The sequence below is a fragment of the Dromiciops gliroides genome, chromosome 5, assembly GCF_019393635.1.
Source record: "Dromiciops gliroides isolate mDroGli1 chromosome 5, mDroGli1.pri, whole genome shotgun sequence".
NCBI classification, from domain to species: Eukaryota; Metazoa; Chordata; class Mammalia; order Microbiotheria; family Microbiotheriidae; genus Dromiciops; species Dromiciops gliroides.
The window spans coordinates 178,877,550-178,898,189 of NC_057865.1; the positions used below are offsets into that span (position 1 = coordinate 178,877,550).

The 20,640-nt window shown below is 34.6% G+C and overlaps 1 protein-coding gene across 5 annotated transcripts in view; it reads left to right on the forward strand.

Moving 5' to 3' along the window:
* The window catches only part of SOX5 (SRY-box transcription factor 5), a 503,326-nt gene extending 488,079 nt beyond the window's left edge, over window positions 1–15,247 (forward strand). For all 5 annotated transcript variants that reach the window (XM_043968274.1, XM_043968272.1, XM_043968273.1 and 2 more), the window contains exons 14-15: window positions 8,375–8,591; window positions 10,278–15,247. In XM_043968274.1, coding sequence (XP_043824209.1) covers window positions 8,375–8,591; window positions 10,278–10,581 — 521 coding nt within the window. In that variant the 3' untranslated portion in view covers window positions 10,582–15,247. The remainder of the gene's footprint in view (window positions 1–8,374; window positions 8,592–10,277) is intronic.
* The last annotated feature ends 5,393 nt before the right edge of the window (window positions 15,248–20,640 follow it).

Genomic DNA, 20,640 nt, shown 5'->3' on the forward strand with positions numbered 1-20,640 from the left:
AAAAAAGATTACTGGAGAAGGAGTCAGAAGAAAGGTTCTTTGAGATTCTATTATTTACTAGTCTTGTTTCCTTAGGGAAGTTGCAATTCCTCAAAGTTTGTTTCATCAGCTGTAAAATGGAGATTAACAGACCTTCCCTGCCTAACTCACAAATTCACTATGAGGACCTAATGAAATTTTGTAGAAATATTAACCAATAGGTTATGATTACACATTGATTTCCATTATAATTATTATCTGTGTTGTCTTACAATTATTTAGTTATTTGAATAACTGTTTCTCAAATTTCCAGTTAGTAATATTCTATCTGCATACTACACTGAAGTAATATGTTTGTAAAAACTCTATTTTTATAGATTAGTCTGCAAATACATACCATCAAAGTAATCAAGTAAGTTTAGGGTATTATATAAATAACACACAAAAGTCAACTTAATTGGTTAGAATGATCTGACTTTTTTGTATACACAGATGAAGGACATCTATTCTGATATGAAAACATCTAGGAAAAGAATCTACTTTCTAGTTATTCAGTATTAAATACATCATAAGATGACTTTTTCTATTTGATATCTATCATAAAAAGTATTGGAAAACCTATTATAAGGATAGTCAACCTTTTTATTTTTATAAGTATTAGGCCTCTGAAGCAAAACACATTTCTTTACAGTATGACAAATGCTATTCTTGACAAGAAAAATCAAGAGAAAGAACATGCTGAAATAATGATACTTGCCTTTGAAGCTTCCTTAAAGAACTTAGAATAAAACATTTAGTACCAGTATATTCTAATGGAATAAACATAGACCAGACTGTCAGAAAATCTTGAATTCTTGCCATAGTACCAACAATGACTTCTGAAAAAATCATTCCACATGTATAAAGTGGAGATGATAGGACCATGAGAGTTGTCCATAAGAACAAATATGCAATCCAGAAAAGAAATTAAGATAACAGGAATTTATGACTGCTGATCATTCATTTATTGTGCACCTACTATGTTGCTGGCAATATACTAAAGATGTGAGACCAAAAAAACAACAACAAAACAAAACTCTGAAATATCATTTGTGCTTAAGGAGTTTACATTCCATTAACATATGGATATATAGAGAGATAGATATAGACAAATATGTACAAAGTACATATAAAGCAAATATAAAGTAATTTCTTTGGAAAGAGTATGGAGAAAGCACTAACAACTGGAGGAATTGTTAAAGGCCTATTGAATAGGATCCTTGAGAACTGAGGGAAAATAACTTGTGCTGAAGGACAGAGGCAGGAAACAATGACATGAATGGGAAAATGAAAAATAGTGTGGCTGGAAAATACAGTGTTTGAGATGGAGTAAAGGGAAATAATAATCAATAGAAAATAATTACTGCGTCATTCTTCGGTGAGACAACACAAAAACCCCTAGTGACTTTGAAAACAATGAAATTTGAAATACAATTAAATATGAAACATTCTGCAGACAATAACAGTAATAATAATATCTCAGTGTTTTAAGTTTATAAAACTTTCTTTATAACAATGAGAACACTGAAGTTAGGAAGGCTTAACTGTCTTTCCCATGATTACACAGCTTCTAAGTATCAGAGTCAGATTTTGAATGCAACCCTAATTCTAGGTCAAGAAGTTCTGTCATCTCCATATTTAATTTTTAAACTTCTAATTCCTTTGTAAATTCTTTAATTTCTCTATCTAGAATTAAAGATTACTTAAAATTTTTCAACTTGTACTCTCAATTAAAAATACAAAATTCCTTAGGCTTACATATCAAATATTTGTAGTTATAATGAATATATGTATTCATCATGCCAAGTGACTAAGATATACAAAGGACGCAAGATAAATAGTATGCATTTTGTTTGCTAGCCTTTCATTCTAGAGCCACATGCCATAGAGGGGCGCTGCCCTCTAGGTGATGCAGTGAATAAAGTACTGGCCCTGAAGTCAGGAGGACCTGAGTTCAAATTCCACTTCAGACACCTACTATCTTTGTGACCCCGGGCAAGCCACTTAAGCCCAACTGCTGTAAACATCTGGGGCTGTCTCCAGTCACCCTGATATATATCTTGCCATTGGACCCAGAAGGCTCTGGAGGAAAGAGTGAGGTTGGTGACCTTGCACAGCCTCCCTCACTTAAGTCCAATTCAGTATATGGTCCTCTTTGAGAATGAAGGACAAACAACACATGCTATAGGCTAACACTATGTAAAGAAATGTATGCACTTGAAAATTTAACAGTGTATTGTTAAGTTCTCTGTGATATTCCAAGAAGAATGAAAACTAGGAATTTCTGCATCAGATCCTCAGGCACAAAAATCCTATAACATATTAGAACTCTGCAATTGGATCTAGTTTAACTTTCCAAAACCTAGAACTATAAGAAGATAAATTTACGAGAAGTTTCCATCCTACCCCTTATATCTCTGCTGTGGAGAGGGAAAAAGGGTTGTTGTTGTTGTTTTAATCTGTTCTCTGGAACCTTCAATGGATTTTCAATTACTAAAGCTTGCCTTCAGTCATCTTATCATTTTCGTTTTTGTAGTCATTATATGTACATTCTTTTATTTCTGCTTTTTTATTTACTCTTAAGTTCATGTAAATCTTCCTGTTTTTAGAAATTCCTTATAGTAATTTTTTAAAATAGTTTTTGAATTATTTAGATATATGTCATGACCAAGCCTATATGAAACATCTGTTTTTCTTGAGGTGAACAAATATGTTTGTTATGCAGGTGCTGCCTTCATTAAATAAGGATAAAACCAAGGATTTACTTTTGAAATTTAAATTTGACAGAGAAATTTTAGCACATTCCAAGGAAAACCAAACTAATAAAGAATATGGTGGGAACATAGTAAGTAGGTTACATTTCTTCCACACCCAAAATCTGATTTTCTATAGGCTTAGTAGGGTTTCTTTTAGATTCAGAAGTTGTGAGCTGATTGCTTACATTCTTGTCTGAACTGTAGTGAGTAGTTCTACGGGGACAGCAACGTTGTTGTACAAAATTATTTAAATAGTTTCTTCATCACTCCCACTTTAGCAGAGAATAGAACAAACCTGAATTTTGGCTTTTGTAACAATCAACCAGAATTTACTAAGCACCTATAGTAATCTTTTTTTAGCCATTCCCAAACTGGTGAATACTTAGTTTGCTTCCAGTTCTTTCTGCAGCTTATTGTTTCAGCTAAACATTTTTTCTTATTTTTGTTTTTGTGGAGGGTATGATCAGGATTTATGCAATGGACCAAATATTGAACCAAATCTGGGCAACCTCTTACATTTATAACATTTCAAATGACTAGGATCTTTGCATGAAAAAATTCCAAACAAAGAAGATTTATCGCAAAAGTATTTCATAGATTGGTATCCATGTAACGCTGGCTTTGAAAATGATCATGAGGACATGTTTTGTCCTCATCTGGAGAGTACTCTCTGATTGAGTTGGATACATAAACTTTAGTTTTACATATCCAGATAATATGACCTGACCAACAGGATTCATATTGCTGATACTTGTTGCAGTAAATATATAGATATATGCAAGCAATAATAAACCTAAAAGTATGCTATTTAACAGTTACTTGGGTTTTTTACTTTAAAAAGAATAAAATAAATGCATCTTCTTTCAGGCATAGACTTTCGTGCTAGGAGGCTGGGTTTTGTGTTTTTGTTTTTCTAAATTAGAACCATGTATGTCTATAAATCTATATAACATCTGGGTATTTAAAAAAATATTTTTAACATGAAATTATAGTAAAGAGGTATTTTCCTTTTCCCCTATGGCTTCTGACCATATTACTTAGACTAAATGTACCCATTTACAAATAGGAACTTTGGAAAGATGGCTATTAACAATACAAAGTGAAGTTACCTATCACTTGAGATAAGCAAAATAAACAAGCTTTATGAACTTTGCTTTGATGACTCTGGAAGCCAAACCAAAGCAACAGATTAGTTCCTAGGTGGGCTGGGCTATTCTTCTGTTTATTCTGTTTATCTTTTCAGAGTTAATATACCTAATGGTTTTAAAATACCCTAAATGGTTTTTTCAAATTTGTGCTGGGCTACACTAACCATTTGCAGATAGGTATGCCTATCTGCAAATGAGCTGATTCCCCATATGAGCTATAATATAAACATAACAATATTCCTTGATTCTGCTGATATAACTGTGAGCCTGCATGGAGAATTTGCTGAAATGATTTAACAACAAAAAATAACAACTCCCAAGAATTTTTGTGGGGTTTTTTGGTTTGTTTTATCTGAAGTAGAATTGAATTGGAGAAAGGGGATGGGGTAAGAAGAGATTAATTTCTGGTTGAACTAGCTTAATCTATGAACTCAGCAGAGGCACCTGGGAACTGGCGTTTGTCATCCAGAGATGAGAACTCTTACTGCTGCCAACTGGAGGGAGTTCCTTATACCCATGACATCACAGGTGCAGTCCAGTCCCTATCTCTGTTATTATAGGTTAACTCAACTTGAAATTTTACTTCAAAAATTATAAAAAAGCTATTAAAGTTATATATTTGAAGAAAGAAATGGCAAACCTCTCCATTGTCTTTGCTAAGAAAACCCCAAAGGGGGTCATGAAGAGTCAGACATTACTGAAAAACACCCCCCAAGTGAGTATGTATATATGTACATATGTGTGTAAACACCTATATGCATATGTCATCAGCATGCTAATTTCTCTATTTTGTATCTAGCCATTGCTATATGATAAATATAACAATTTAATATTATATATAATACATATTTAGTGTTTATAAATATAAATTTATTTATGTCTATATTAATAATACATAATTTCTTTATAATAGATATATTGTTATATTAAAATATATTTATTATAAAATATATTAGCAATGACTATAATTACTTATATATGAACGAATATTTAAATAGAACTTTTAATGTAGGCAAAATCCCATATTCCAATAGATTTGTGATCTCATCATTTTCCTGCTAATAATTCACAACTTTATCTATGTCTGCCCAATCTAGGCAATGTCCCTTCATAAAGAGGCATTTGTTTTCACTGTTTTATGGGTTATCATAGCCAAAGAATTAACCAACAAGTAGCCAGACTACTAAGAAGCTTCTCTATCATCAGCAAGATGAGGGTTGTGTTGCTGCTTGTTTACTCAAAGTATTCCCAGCACCACAGATCTTGCCAAAACTTGCCCTTCTCTCATATCTCACAGACACATATCTGTGCCATTATTAGAACTTTGAGAAGGAAAGTAGGCATATTTCATTGAAATAATGGCTATTAGAGTGTATGTATATATCTATGTAACAATATATATTTTAGGTAACTATATTACATAATCTGTATATCTGACAGACTGAACCAAATTTACACACACCCCCTACTCTTTGATCCAGTTACATTGGCCTCCTTGTTGTTCCTGGAACAGGATACATCTTTAGACTTCAAGCATTTTTGCTGCCTGTCCCTACTCCCTGGCATGCTTTCCCTCCTCATCTCTACTTCCTGGCTACCTTCAAGAACCAGCTAAAATCCTACTTTCATCTGGAAGCCTTCCCTAAGCTCTCTTAATTTTAATGCCTTCCTTCTCTTGATTTTTTTCATATTTCTCCTATTATATAGCTTGTTTATACATAATGTTTACATGTTCTCTCCTCCATTAGATGTAAACTCCTAGAGGATAGGGACTGTCTTTTACCTTTCTTTGTATCCTAAACACTTAGCACAGTGTTGGCACATATTCTGATCCACTCATTTTCAGTTATGCCCAACTCTCCGTGATGCTATTTGAGTTTCGTTTCTGCAACTGGGCATGCATAGTGGACAAGGCACTGAGCCTGGTGTCTGGAAGACCCAAGTTTAAATCCAGCCTCAGACATTTACGAGCTGTGGTGACCCTAGGCAAGTCACTTCACCCTTTTTGCCTCAGTTTCCTCACCTGTAAAGTGAGCTGGAAAGGAAATGGCAGATTACTCCAGTATCTTTGCCAAGAAAACCCCAAATGGAAAGTCAGACATGACTGAAAAATTACTGAACAACAATAGATATAGCTAGAAAGAAAAGTACATGAGAAAGACCTACAGATATTATTAAATAGCCTCCTTTTAGCATAACTCTAAAAACACTAATGCTATCTCTTTTTTGGACCAAATTTGTACATTTACTGGTATCGGGAATTCCCAGTGATGAAACTAACTTCGTCAATGGAAATCAGCATATTCTCTACAATATGTAGTCTTAGACAGTTGCCCAAGGTTGGAATCCAGTGTGTAAGAGCCAGAGCTTCCTGACTTTGAAGCAAACTACAAACTACAACAGACTGCTTCTTTAATGTTTTTGTTTTTTTGTTTGTGTGTGTGTGTGTGTGGTTTTTTTTTTGGTGAGGCAATTGGGGTTAAGTGACTTGCCCAGGGTCACACAGCTAGTATCCACCTAGCTGTCCCTCTAATGTTCTTTTGTTTGTTTTTTCTTTTTTTTTTTCAGGGCAATGAGGGTTAAGTGACTAGCCCAGGGTCACACAGCTAGTAAGTGTCAAATGTTTGAGGTTGAAATTGGACTCAGATCCTCCTGAATCCAGGACCTTTATCCACTGTGCCACCTAGCTGCCCCCTCTAATGTTCTTTTAATGCTAATTTGGGCTATATTAGTTGAAACAAGAACATACAAAATGAGGAAAATGACTGCCCTGCTTTGGTCAAATCACATCTGGAGTTCTAGGTAATACTTTTTCAAAGGTGCTTTGACAAGGTGGAACATATCCAAAGGAGTATCAGCCTGTTTGGTTAGGGAACTTAAAACTGACTCATGGAATTTAAAGAAACAACAGGGGTTTTTGCACATTGTAGGTGCTTAATAAAGATTTATTGAATCTTTGTTTACCCAGTGGGACGACAAAATGAGAGTACCATGTCCTCAGAATGTTCTTCCTGATATTCTGTAACTATATTCTGTTTACTGTGTAGCAAAGGACTTTTGATTGGCTGCTAGATCAAAATTCAGGGTTCGTATCAAAGACAATAACTAGCCATCTCAATCCTTCTCCTCTTGGCTGCATTCAAGTAAGGAGGATGAAATACTATAAGCTTCTGGGGAGGGAAAGAAGCCTTTATCTCCTTTCTTTTTGGGCTATGACTAGTCAAAATACCTCTCTGACCCACAGAACTTTACAGAAACTAGTCATAGCATACCTGCACATGATCCACAGTCTACATGGTGGATTATACTAGACAGAGTGATTGCACATGCTCATAGGGACTGGACTTTCACTGGCCACTATCTCATTACCTATGGATGGAATTTGGAGTGTTTCCTTTTGAAAATAAAAGACTTAAAAAAGTGATATGTCCCCATTCAAATACTGCGAAGAGTGATATGTTGAAAATGTATTCTTTGTAGCTCTAGAGAGTAGAACTAGGATCGATGAATAATAGACTTTGGTTCAATTTGAAGGAGAATTTCCTAAAAGTTAGAATTGTCTAAAAATACCGCTAATAGGCACGTCATGATACTGAAGACATATTTCTGAGATGCTTGAGAGACACCATTACATGCTTATCTGAAATGTCTTCCCTTCATGTATCTATGTTTTAGCTAACTGAATATCTCATTTGCCAACAAATCCTACAATTTTCTATCTCCTTACCTTTACTTATACCATTTCTTATACCCCAGGTCTTTTTTTCTTCCAACTTCTCTCTCCCTTACCATCTCATCTACCTGTTCTTCGAGATCCAATACAAATTTTTTTTTCCCATAAGGTCTGGCATTATTACCTGGGAATGATGTCTCCTTTCTCCAAATATGTTTTGTACCCTTATTTATCACACTCTTTGTCTTTTATTTATTTGTGTACATGTCATTTCTTTCCTTACTAGAATGGAAACTTCTTGAAAGCATAGATTACATTTTATTCCTCTTTCTATCCTCCTTGTCTAATACAGCCAGTATATGGAATATCAAGGATAATTAGTCCTTTAGACTTTTATTCAATCAAGACACATGATGAAATATAAAAGGATTTTAAAATCACATCAGAATTTAGTGTAAGATTGAAGAATGTTTTATTCAAATTAATTGCATTATAGAAATACACCAGAGTATTAATAATTTGCTGGGAAATTTGATTTAATTACTGGTGTGAAATAAGCAAAAAATAGGACTATATTGTTGCCTCTGTAGCATCCCACACACTTGGTCAAAGCCTCTCTTTTTAAAGTATTGGGATTTTCATTTTATGTCTATAAGTCAAACCCATTTATTAATACCCAAATTTTGACCAAGATTTTTCTCAATGCTCTTCCTTTTTAGGATGCTTTCAGATGCCTGTTAGAATGCTAACTCTGTGTGCTTTTTTTCTTTTTTAAATAGGCTCTCGCTGGAAAGCAATGACAAACCTAGAAAAACAGCCATACTATGAAGAACAGGCTCGACTTAGCAAGCAGCACCTGGAGAAATACCCTGACTATAAGTATAAGCCCAGGCCAAAGCGAACCTGCCTTGTAGATGGAAAAAAATTGAGGATTGGTGAATATAAAGCGATTATGAGAAACAGACGTCAAGAGATGAGGCAATATTTTAATGTTGGGTATGGGCCATTCATTATTTTTTCTTCTAAATTGGAAAAAAAAATCCTTATATTTAGTGTGCTTAGCGTTATACCAAACTCACTCAATTAGTAACAGCATACCATTTTAACATGAATAAGTAGGAAACTTAAGCACAAGGGTATTTGAAAACTGCCAGCCAAGTCCCCAAAGATAGTGAAAAAAAATTAGGATAATAATGGGTTGTGTGGAGTAATGGACAAGGAGCTATTCTTGAAGTCTGAAATAACTGAGTTCAATGTCTGCCTCTCACATGTACTGACTATGTGACCCTGGACAAGCCACTTAATTTCTCACACCTTGAGGCAACACTGCATTGTAGAGAACGTGCAATGCTGGATGGTTAAGAAATTTTCTCACTGGGGATCTCCCTTTTTCCATGGAATAGCAGGTCCAGACCTTATCCCTAATAATGATAATAGTAAGGATTTATATAGTAATTTTAATGAATGCATATGAAGTCATCAAACTCTTAAATGTTGAAATTTGCCTGGCATTAGCTTATTTTATTTACTTAATGGCATTCTAAAAACAGATCTTCAACTGAAATATTTTAAATGTGTAAAAACAAGGAAAAGTCACTAGGATCTATAAATCAAATTCTAAATTTTAGTAGTTTCTTTGATTCATTAAATCAAATTCTGTTAGTTTCTTTCATTCTTTAATAAGATTGCATAATGATAATTGTTAAAACAAGAAGTAACAATTCATTTGACGTCAGTTGCCATGAAACTGCTTTCAGGCATGAGGAAACATTTGACTAGGCAAAGAGTGAATGTTTAAATGATAAAAGGAAGTCATAAACTGTAACATATAGTCTTTCTGAATCTTTGTATTTAGCATAAGGACTATATACAAGGAACAGTGAGGCTGTGAGACAGGGAAAACTTCCATTTTTAATTGAGGATGTTCATTTTAGGAGATTCCAACTCTGTCTCTTATGCTAAGACATATATAAGACCGTCTAGATAAAAAGAATGGTGACATTAAAATGAATTACCCTATCCTGGTACTAGTATGATGAAATATACCATCTCATATTGTATGGAAATAGCAAGTGCATATGTTTAAAACTGAGGCTTTAAGGACATTCAAACTTCTTAGAACAATAAATCCTGGCCCTAGCATGGCTGGAATTCAAGATATAAAAAGCCTTTTCACATTTTCCCTGTATTCCTCCACTTTTGAAAATGGTTCTCCTTGCTGCCTCCAACACTATGAAGAGGTATGCAGCTTAATGTTTCCCAGTTCCTAGCACAATGCCATAGGTGTAAAATTGTGTATAAACGAATAAGCCAAGGGCAAACTGTTGATTATTATCTACTTTTATTGTAAATCTCCTTGTCCTCATTATAGTTGCCCCCAGACTCTAATGTTGATAGCTACATTGTTCCAGTCTCAGTTTCCCTTAATCACATTTGCCAATCAAAATTCTATCACCTATGGATTTGATTTTTATCATAGAGTATACTCAAGATTCTGTTGCCTATATTACCATAGGCTTGGGGGGGGTGCTATAAAAGGGCATATAATAGATACGATAATGTTGTTGAAAGTCAGTTGCCTGATGTCAGACACTGATGACCAAAATATTATTACTTTGAGATGGGTAAGTTTAGCACAGCTCCTGAAATATTCAAATTCTCTTTTTATATGTCTGAATATAGGCAACAAGCACAGATCCCAATCGCTACTGCTGGTGTTGTATATCCTGGAGCCATTGCCATGGCAGGAATGCCCTCCCCTCATCTGCCCTCAGAGCACTCAAGTGTATCCAGCAGCCCAGAGCCTGGGATGCCTGTGATCCAAAGCACTTATGGTGTAAAAGGAGAGGAGCCACATATCAAGGAAGAGATGCAGCCTGATGATATCAATGGAGAAATCTACGACGAGTACGATGAAGAAGAGGATGACCCAGATGTGGACTATGGAAGTGACAGTGAAAACCATATTGCTGGGCAAGCCAACTGATAAGAGTCCAAAAATCGTTGTGACCTTAGAGGACCTAAAGAAGCCCCAGCTGGTTCATCCTTACCAGTGGCCAAGCACATTAACTTTCTCATACACTGACTGTTATTTTAACTGTTAGTCTTAACTAGTTGGGACATCAGCTGACTAATAGACCTCAGCCTGCATCAAAAGGCTTTGGAAGGAGGAAAAATAAAACAGCAACAATATCAACAACAAGAGATTGAAATAAGCTATGGGTAAAATAATGCCAGTAATTCAGCTGCTATATCCAAGCACTGAAGTCTTACCCGTCAACTCTTTTTTTTTTTTAAATAAACTTTATGGCTGTTTGTTCTACAATGTTCTAGAAATTCTCACTCAGGTACACAGTGCCAACAAGTGGCTTGTGAATGTGTTTTGTTGTTTTGTGCTACAGTTTAAAAAAAAATAATAATTTTTTTTTGTTTTTGTTTTGGTAATGCACCTGACAGAAAAGAAAGATAAACTTCTCTTTACTCCCTTCCACTGTCTCCATCTCTATACCTTTGCATATTTTAGGGGTGGAAATATATGAGAGGGGAAGAGGGAAAGAGAGCCTGTTTTTTTTTTAATTTTAATTTTTAATTTTTTGCCATCTGACACCCAATAGGCAATTATTTTCTTCATCGAGGACTTGGTTCATCTATTGCACACCACACTGCGTCTTTGAGCAAGTGCCAAATTTGTACTGAAGTGTTGAACTAGTTCATTTTTGTTTGTTTGTTTTCTGTTCTTTCTCAGTTAGGACAGTGTTATGTCTTAGACAATCCCTTAAAGAACCTAATATACCAGCAGCTGGTGAGATTTGATTTTTTTTTATTTTTTATTTTTTGGAAACTGTAGGTGCCGTTCTCAGGTGAAGAGAGAGAGAGAGAAAGAGAGACATAAAAAAATTTAGAGAAAAATATTTTCTGACCTTGGATTTTTGTGTGTATGTGTGTATGTTTATGGTACTAATAAGAATAATATTGGACCATTGTGAGTAAAACCCACATCTGGGGATGAAATCCCACATCCTCTAAGTGACTGGTCTGGAAGTAACTTTGACCTTTAATTTGCACTTCAAATGACAACTTAACTTAATCAAGTATGGGGCTCAGAAATGATGTTTTTAAACTGCTAATATGATCTTCATTGGATGGATCTGGTGGTCCTATTTAACAGAAGTGTGCATGTATAACACAGAAGCCACTAACAATACACAACCTGTTTGCAGATGCCCTTTTCCCTTTGATGATTAGTTTCACTAACCTTTGGCTATTTGAGGGTTTTGTTTTGTTTCATTTTGTTTTTCCTACGATCCTTTGACCTGTGAGATTATGCTTCACATTGAGTAAGTCTGGCCTTTTTGAAGAAATCGAGTGAGCATTTTTCTTCAACATTCCATTCTGTTCTAACCAGGAATTGGATCTGGTGATTTTTATAAGTTGTTGTGTTAAATTTTTCCCCCCATTTTTCTATGTGATGAGATAGTCTCTTTGTATTTCATGATGGTGAAAATAACAAATATTTTCACATAGTAGACAGCAGGATTCAATTAAAAAGCGACTACAGCCAAAGTAAATTGATAATATCTGAGCTCAAGCCACCATTGTCTGCTGAACTTGCCTTTGCTAAAAAAAAAAAAGAAAGAAAAAAAAAAGTCCTAGGAAGACATTCTCCTGAGGCAGGGTGTGCACATAGAGAGACAACAGGTGATGATTGTTTTGTTTATTTTTTACTTGCCAAAGGGCCACTGAAAGTGTGAGGCCTTTGCAAATAAATGCAGACTTTCCAAGGAAATTGCTAACAGTGGTCATGAAACAGGACAGTATGCCAACCAGTAATTTGGATGTGCGATGTTATTCACTCCATCTTTTTACTCAACCCCACCAACTCCCTGACCTATACTCCCACCCCCACCAATTTGGATTTATACCTCTGAATAGGAACAAAACATCCTTTTCATTTTTCTCTCTCTCAAAAGACTTGCTCTGGGGTTCTGCTTGGAGGAGCTATTCATATCCTGCATGTCAGAGATTTTGTTTCCTTTGTTTTTCTGTTTGTATTTGATGACTGTATATTTCAGTTGAACTGCCTCTTCTTGCTAGTGTTGTGATGATGATGATGATGATGATAATAATGGTCAGCTGTTCCCAGATTAGTAAATTATGTATAATTTATTTTATTTCCCCTATTCTATTTTATTCTATTCTGAATTGGAAATGCAGCCAACAAAGCTGTTAAGATATTTAAAACTAATTTCCCTTCTCCAACTTTTTACATATATAGTACAAAAAACTATATATATATATAAATATATAAAATATATATACAAAAAAACTCACTTATCCCAACATCTTTTTTCCCCTCCCTTTTTAAAAATTTTGGCCTCAGCGATGTCAAGTTCTGATGTTTATTATGAAGGAGTGAATTAATGGGAGTGTTGTGTTCAATCTTAATTAACTTCTGCTCTCTCATCACTCATTTTAGTTATTTAATTACCACAGTCATCTAGAGCCAATTTTTTGTTTTGTTTTGTTTCTTTTTTTTTTTTAAGCACTCTGTTTGGATAAGGAAAAACTAGACACTTGTTTTTATATCATTATTAAGTACAATGTGAAAACAGATTTTTAAAAATTTGTTCCCTGTCTTTGTGAACAAATTATTTCTGACTTATGTGGGTTCACCTCTCACGTTTGCTGGATGCTTATTTTCCACCATGTTATAAATATGCTTTGTTTTAATTTTGTGACTTTGGGCTACAAAAATACTTTGTTTTAGCTCCAGGTAGGTGCCACCAAGGCATTCATGGTTAGAGCCAATTGTGACACCCTTGTGAATAAATGACAAAACTTTTCCCCCCCAAAGGGAGAAGGTCACATCCTCCACTCTGGGTTGTTGTTCATTGTGAATTTTAACAAAACTTTAATTTTAAACTCAGACATAAATTTTATTAAATTAGATGTGTGCCAGAAAAACTGAGCAAGTGTGGTCTGGAGCATAAAGCAATCCAGCAGACCTAGATCATATTCCTCAGCTCTTCCATTTGACTTACTGAATGGCACTCTGTGTTTTAGTTTTCCTTATTATTTAAAAAAATCATGCTAATTTATAAAGTGACTTAAAGTTTATAGATGAAGGGTAATTACTTACTATGTTAATTCATTGCCTTTTCTACATTTGATTGGTTGACAATATTGTAATAATATAAAGCCTTATTTTTCTCCTTGCTTTTGTTTGTACTCCATGGTACCCATGATAAATAAGCTGGAGGAAAAGAAGGTAGTTTTCATCTAAAACAGACAACAAAGGTATTAGTTTATATCTTGGTTAATCTGGCATTTCTATTCTTGGTCCCTTCCACTATTCCCCTTGTGTCCACACACACTCCTCCCTATGGCAGCAGTTCAGTGTAATACATTTGGTGAATATCGAAGAGACAAGCACTGGAGGAAGTGGATTAAAGTTGCTTATATTTAAGCTGTTAATAATTTGGCTGCTTACCTCAATGGAATGAAATATAAAACTTTTCTCAATACGTTCATGCCTTAAGTTAGTCAAATAAAATTTTAAGTACATTTAGCATTCGCATTTAACAGCAATGTAATCAGGCCTCAAAAAGAACACTAAGTTTTATTCTAGTGTACAATTAGTTTGGTAACCAAATCCTCCTACAACCAATAAATATGGAAAAAATGTCCTTCTTTTGTGACATTAATTCAAATACTTGATATATGCATTGATTTTTCTTTACTTAAATCATCATTAGAAAGTAAATTATTTTTAACTTTTTTTATATTCCACTTTCAGAAGTTTTTTTTTTTTTCTGAATCCAAAGACATGAGCAGTTATTTGTCCCTGAAGTAGCCTCCCATATCACATTTTAAAATAACAAAAATAGTTATACTTTCACCCATTCTACTAGGTGGATTGTCCACTTGTAACTAAATAATTACATACTGTCTTCACATGTGTAGATTTATGAAATATTGGTCTACCAACTTACTGACAAAATGAAAAGTATGGTTTTACAAGAAAAAATAAGTTCACTTAAAGTGGATTCGAGTAGCTCCTTATCTTATAGGGCATGGGGATTTGTTTAGTTTGGCTTCTAGAGTATTTACATTTTAAAAATTTCTTATCAGTTTCACAGACTGAAGATGATGTCATGTTGGGGTTTCTACTGATTGATTTCTATTCTCCCTAGTGTTTCTCTCACTGGTTCACTAAAACAGTATTTATAATAGCTCCATTGGCTCTAAAGCTCTTAGTCCTTCTTACAGTTTGAATTTTACAAGTGAAAAGGAAAAAAAGAGAGAGAGACAATCAAATGCCTGGAGCTTAAAACAAAGTATGTGCAACCTACCATCTCACTTGAAATTTAATAAGAGAAATAATTATGTAAATATAACATAGAGTTATAGATTTATATTTTGTTCATAACACATAGTGTAATATAAGTTGTATATTTTCATGTTTTTGGTTTTATGTTATCATTCATGCCACAATAAAAAGAAAATCTGAGTTTATGTACTCTTAAAAAAAAAAAGATGTGGGTTGCCACCATCCTGTTTTTGTTTGTTTTCGTTTTTGTTTTTTTTGCATTCCCCTTTTTCAGTATTACTGCCCTAAAAGGCACCAATAAAAACAGCAAATGTGTTCTTTACCTATTATACTGTGGTTCTTTCTCCCAATTCTTATTATAGAACTGTGATATTTAGTCATATTGTCAAAGAAAGGAAGGAAGGAAGGAAGGAAGGAAGGAAGGAAGGAAGGAAGGAAGGAAGGAAGGAAGGAAGGAAGGAAGGAAGGAAGGAAGGAAGGAAGGAAGGAAGGAAGGAAGGAAGGAAGGAAGGAAGGAAGAAGGAAGGAAGAAGAAAGAAAGAAAGAAAGAAAGAAAGAAAGAAAGAAAGAAAGAAAGAAAGAAAGAAAGAAAGAAAGAAAGAAAGAAAGAAAGAAAGAAAGAAAGAAAGAAAGAAAACAGAATCATCATTTCTTTTTTTGTTTTGACTGAGAGGACCCGAATGTTATGGTATGTGGATACACCAGTTTATCACTTAAAACTAATCACTTTATATTTGCATTTTAAAATGAGAATAAGGAAACAGGCAGTTCTGCTTTAGGAAGATCAGATTAAAAGAACTTAGTATAAAGTTGAATTCTTCAAATTGAGAATGATTATTTTCTGTGAGATTTCACTACTAATATTTTGGGTTTGATCCAAGAACTGGTTAATTCTTAGAAGTAGACAATATTATTAGAAGTACAGCCAAATCCCATTGTAAAGCATTTTACTATGCCACAAATTTTTATTATACTGTCAAATCAAGTAACATCTCTTTTCTACCCTGCCAGTTCTTATGCATCTCTCATTTCCTACGACTTATAAAGTGTTCAACATGGTTTTCATCCTGATTTCTTGATACAGATTCAATTCTGATCAGTTCTCACAAACATTAATTAAGTGCCTACCACTGCCTTGAACAAAGTTCAGGTCCTCATCAACCTTCAAATGGACTACTGTAATAGCCTATTAACTGGTCTGGTCCCATTTCAAGTCATTCTTTATACTACTGCCCATGTAATCTAACTAACACACTGTTCAAATAAAATGATTCCCCTCCTCAAAAACCTTTATTAGCTCCATATTACTTATGACTTAAATCCTAAATTCATCACAATATGGCAATCAGCCTATCATTCTAGTTTCATCTTAAACACTCAAAATTCCAGTTAAACTAAATTACCCAATTTCCCAAATTCATGACCTCAGCTTCCTTCAAGGTTCAGCTCAGGTACCACCAGGAAGTCTTTCATGATTCCAGCTCTTTGTTAAATGTCTTCCTCCTCAAATTTTCATGCATATATTTTTTTCATATTATATTCCATTTAGTAGAATGTAAGCTCTTTCAGAGCAGACTGTTTTGGGTTTTTAGCTCTGTACTTCCAATTTCTAGCAAAATATCTTACATAGAATAGGCATTTAATAAATATTTGCTGAATTAAATGTAAAAATTCATGATACATAGGTATAAAACTTCTGAGTAGTCTGAAAGACTGGCTACTTTTATTTCTCAAAGTCACAACCTATCCATTTTTTTTACCATTTCCCTTAAGCACCCTTTGCCTTGAAATTGCTGAGTATCAAAAGTATACATTGACTTGCTTTGGAGGAGCTCATCTAGTTCATTGTAGGATGTTTCTACCTCTTCATCTTCTGCAACATATTTTGATATGTAAAGATTATCATGCAGATTAAATGAGATCAAATATGTAAAGTGCTTAGAAAACCTTAAGGCACTATATAAATGTAAGTGGCTATTACCATTAGAATTATTATTATAAGTTAAAATTACCTTCCTGATTATCTTCTTGCTTTTGCTAATCTTTAGCATGGCAAGATAAGTTGACCAAACATTCCAAAAAATGATTTTTTTTCAGTGTCTTTAGGCATATGATAAGGAAAGCTTTGACAAATCCATTGCTTCGCCAAGGAGAACCCAAGATGCATTCTTCCATTCTGCTGTAAATTCCTTTGGTCTTTCAGTCTCATTTATCATGAGAAAATCAATATTGACATGTTTCAGTACCTTTAATAGCATATTGATTATTGAACAACAACCTCACCTTTAGAGTACTTTCAGTTAAATTAATTTTTAATAGGCTAAGCTGTGTATGATTCTTAGCATTCTGTGTGCCCTTTCTACCACTACTTTGGAGCTTTTCTAGTAGAAAAGTGTGGCCTAGATAGAACATAGTACACATTTTACTATTTGTGGAAAAATAGTCCTGAAGTATTCATAATTAAGGGGATTTAGAACTTGTCAAATGGCTGTGTCAAGAACAGAGTCAATAATGGTTCAATAACAACTTAGATGGTATTTGATGGAGTGTCTGGCCAGTGCTATTCAACATTTTTATAAATGACTTGAATAAAGACAGAGATCACATATATCAAATTTGCTGAAGACATAAAACAGAGAGAGATAACTAAAAGAAAGGAATAACAGTTGTGGTAAAAAAAAATCTAGACCATTGGTTCAAATTTTAAAAAAAGAGAAAATTTTAAAAGAGAAATATAAAATCTTACAATCATGTTAAAAATAGTTTCACAAGTACAAGAGAGGAGAGACATAGCTAGACAGCAATAATTCTGAAAAAGAGATGTGAGGACCAAAAATACTTTGCATTTGCTTTGGTTTTTATATTTTATTTAATTTATTTTTATCCTCAACTTTGTATATATCTTGTATTTACTTATCTGTGTACATGTTGTTCCCCTTCTCCTAGTAGAATGTAAGCTCCTTGAGGAGCCTTTTGTATCCTCAACACCTAGAGTACAGTGCCTGACACATTATAGGTATTTAATAAAGTCTTGTTGACTTTAAAAAACAAAAAGGCCTGGATGCTTAAGTGCACTGCAAGTTCAATGTGAGTCAGTAATATAATGAGGTAGCTAAGAAATTGAATGCACTCTTAGACTGCATTAGAAGAGGCATAGTAAGAAAGAATAAGAGGGCAATAATGATGATGCACTAGTCAGACTCCATCTGGAGGAATGTGTTTAGTTCTGGGCATTTAGGCACTGTTAAGCAAGAGAGCTTCCAGAAGATGGCAGCCAGGTTGGCCTTGAAATGATGTTATATGAGGTTGAAGAATCTGGATACATGTAACCTAGGGAAGACTTAAGTGGTACATTATAGCTGTTTTCAAGTATGTGAAGGGCCATCATATGGGGGAAAAGTTTCTTGAGACTGTTAACTATCTTTTCCTCTTTGACTCTTTCTCCTCCCTTGGCTTTTGGGACATTGTTCTTTCCTGGTATTCCCCTTGTCTATCTGATTGATTTTCTTTAGTGAACTTTAAAGGATCATCATTGGTATCATGTTCCTTAAACACAGATGTGCCCCAGAGTTCTATCTTCAGCTCTCTTATGTAGTGTCTATTTACACTCTCTTAATGATTCACTGATTCATCATCTCTATGTAGATGTCTGAAATCTCTATACTCCAGCTTCTCCTGCCATCCAGTCCTGTTACCAAATGACTGTTGGGCTTCTCAACTTGGATATCCCACAGGTATATTTAACATAGACAAAACTGAACTCATTTCCTTTCAACCTAAGTCTACCCATTATCCTAACCTTTTTTTTTTAAATGCACCATTATCCTTGCAGTCAATTAGGTTCACAGTCTTTGAGTGATCTTTGGCTCCTCCCTCTCCCTCATTCACTATATCCCAAAAGTTGCCATATCTTGTCAGCATAACCTCCATGGCATCTCTCTATCTCTTTATCTTGATTCACACAGGCGCTAAACTCACTCAGACCCCCTTTGATTCATCTCTTGCCATCCACCTTATCACCATATTCATACCTCTCCCTTAATTTCTTATTCTGAGAACTGTAATCAAATCAGTGCTATCATTGCTTTTGAAATGGGCATGACAACATACTGCTCTGTGACTCCATTCACTATTTTTTAATTCCCCAAGAAAAAAAAAATCCTCATTTCTCTGACCACTATTCAACTATGATGTGTTTGTTATCTCCTTCCTATTAGAAAGTCAGTTTTTTAAGTGCAAGAGCTATCTTGCTTTTTAAAATGCGTATTGTTAGCGCTTAGCACCATGTATGGCACATAGTAAGTGCTTAATAACTACTTTTTATCCAATTTTTCAAACACTCATGACTCCTCACTAGATTTTGGCAAAGTAACCACTCAGCCTCAGTTCTCCGTTTTCCAATTCATCCTTCACACAATTGACACAGTAATCTTCCTAAAGTTCATATAGGAACAGACTTACTGTATTCAAGAAATTTCAATAGCTCTTTATTGCTTCTAAGATAAAATACAAATCCCTTTGTTTTGATATTTTAAACTTTCATAATCTTTCTTTAGGCTACCTTTCCAGATTTGTTTCCTATTACTTAAAAATATATTCCACATTCTAACTTCACTCATAAATCATGGTCCATCTCCTACTTTCCTCAGTCTGTGCATAGGCTATCCAATCCAATCTATTCCAATAAAGTTTTATTAAGCACCTACCTACAGTGTGCAGTGGATAGAGCACTGGGCTTGGAATCAGGAACACTCATTGATCTTCATGTTTTCAAATCCAACCTCAGACACGTAATAGATGTTTGACCCTGGGTAAGTTATTTCACCCTTTTGCCTCAGTTTACTCATCTGTAAAATGATCTGGAGAAGGAAATGGCAAAATATTCCAGTATTTTTACCAAGAAAACCCCAAATGTGGTCACAAATAATCAGACATGACTTAAATGATTCAACAACAACTGTGTTCAGTGGATTGTGTTAGGTTCTAGAGATGCAAAGAAGAAAAATCCTTCCCTTGAGAAGATTACACTCTATAAGGTTGGGTGTAGGGGATACCATATGTAACAGATAAGCATATACCACAATTTGAAGCAGGAGAGAACATTACCAAACTGGCAAATTCGATAAAGATAACCCTTACACTACCACAGCTAGGCTTTTATATGAAGCTAGAGATTCCAAGAGGCAGAAGTGAGGAAGAAATGCATTCCAGTCATGAGGGACAACCTATGTATAGGGACAGAGGCAGAGGTTGCATTTTATTCTAGAGGCAATTATTGCAGACTTTTGTCCATACTATTTATCCTGTCTACAATGCCTTTTTTTTTTTTTTTGCGGACAATGAGGATTAAGTGACTTGCCCAGGGTCACACAGCTAGTGAGTATCAAGTATCTGAGGAGTCTGGATTTGAACTCAGTTCCTCCTGAATCCAGGGTCTGTGCTTTATCCACTGTGCAACCTAGCTGCCCCCTGCCTTTTTATTTTTTTAAATGCCATTCTTTTTCTTCAGACCATCCAAATCTTATCCATCCTTCAGTATTAAATCCAACTATGTCTTCATTAAGTCTCTAAGAACATATTAGCACTTCTACTATTGTTGATTTTGGCAGTAAATATGCCAAAATATTTTACATTTCTTTCCGGTCTTCCTAACTAGGTTGCAGGCTCCTATAGGGCAAAGCAAAGATGATGCTTTTACATTTCCTTTACACCCCA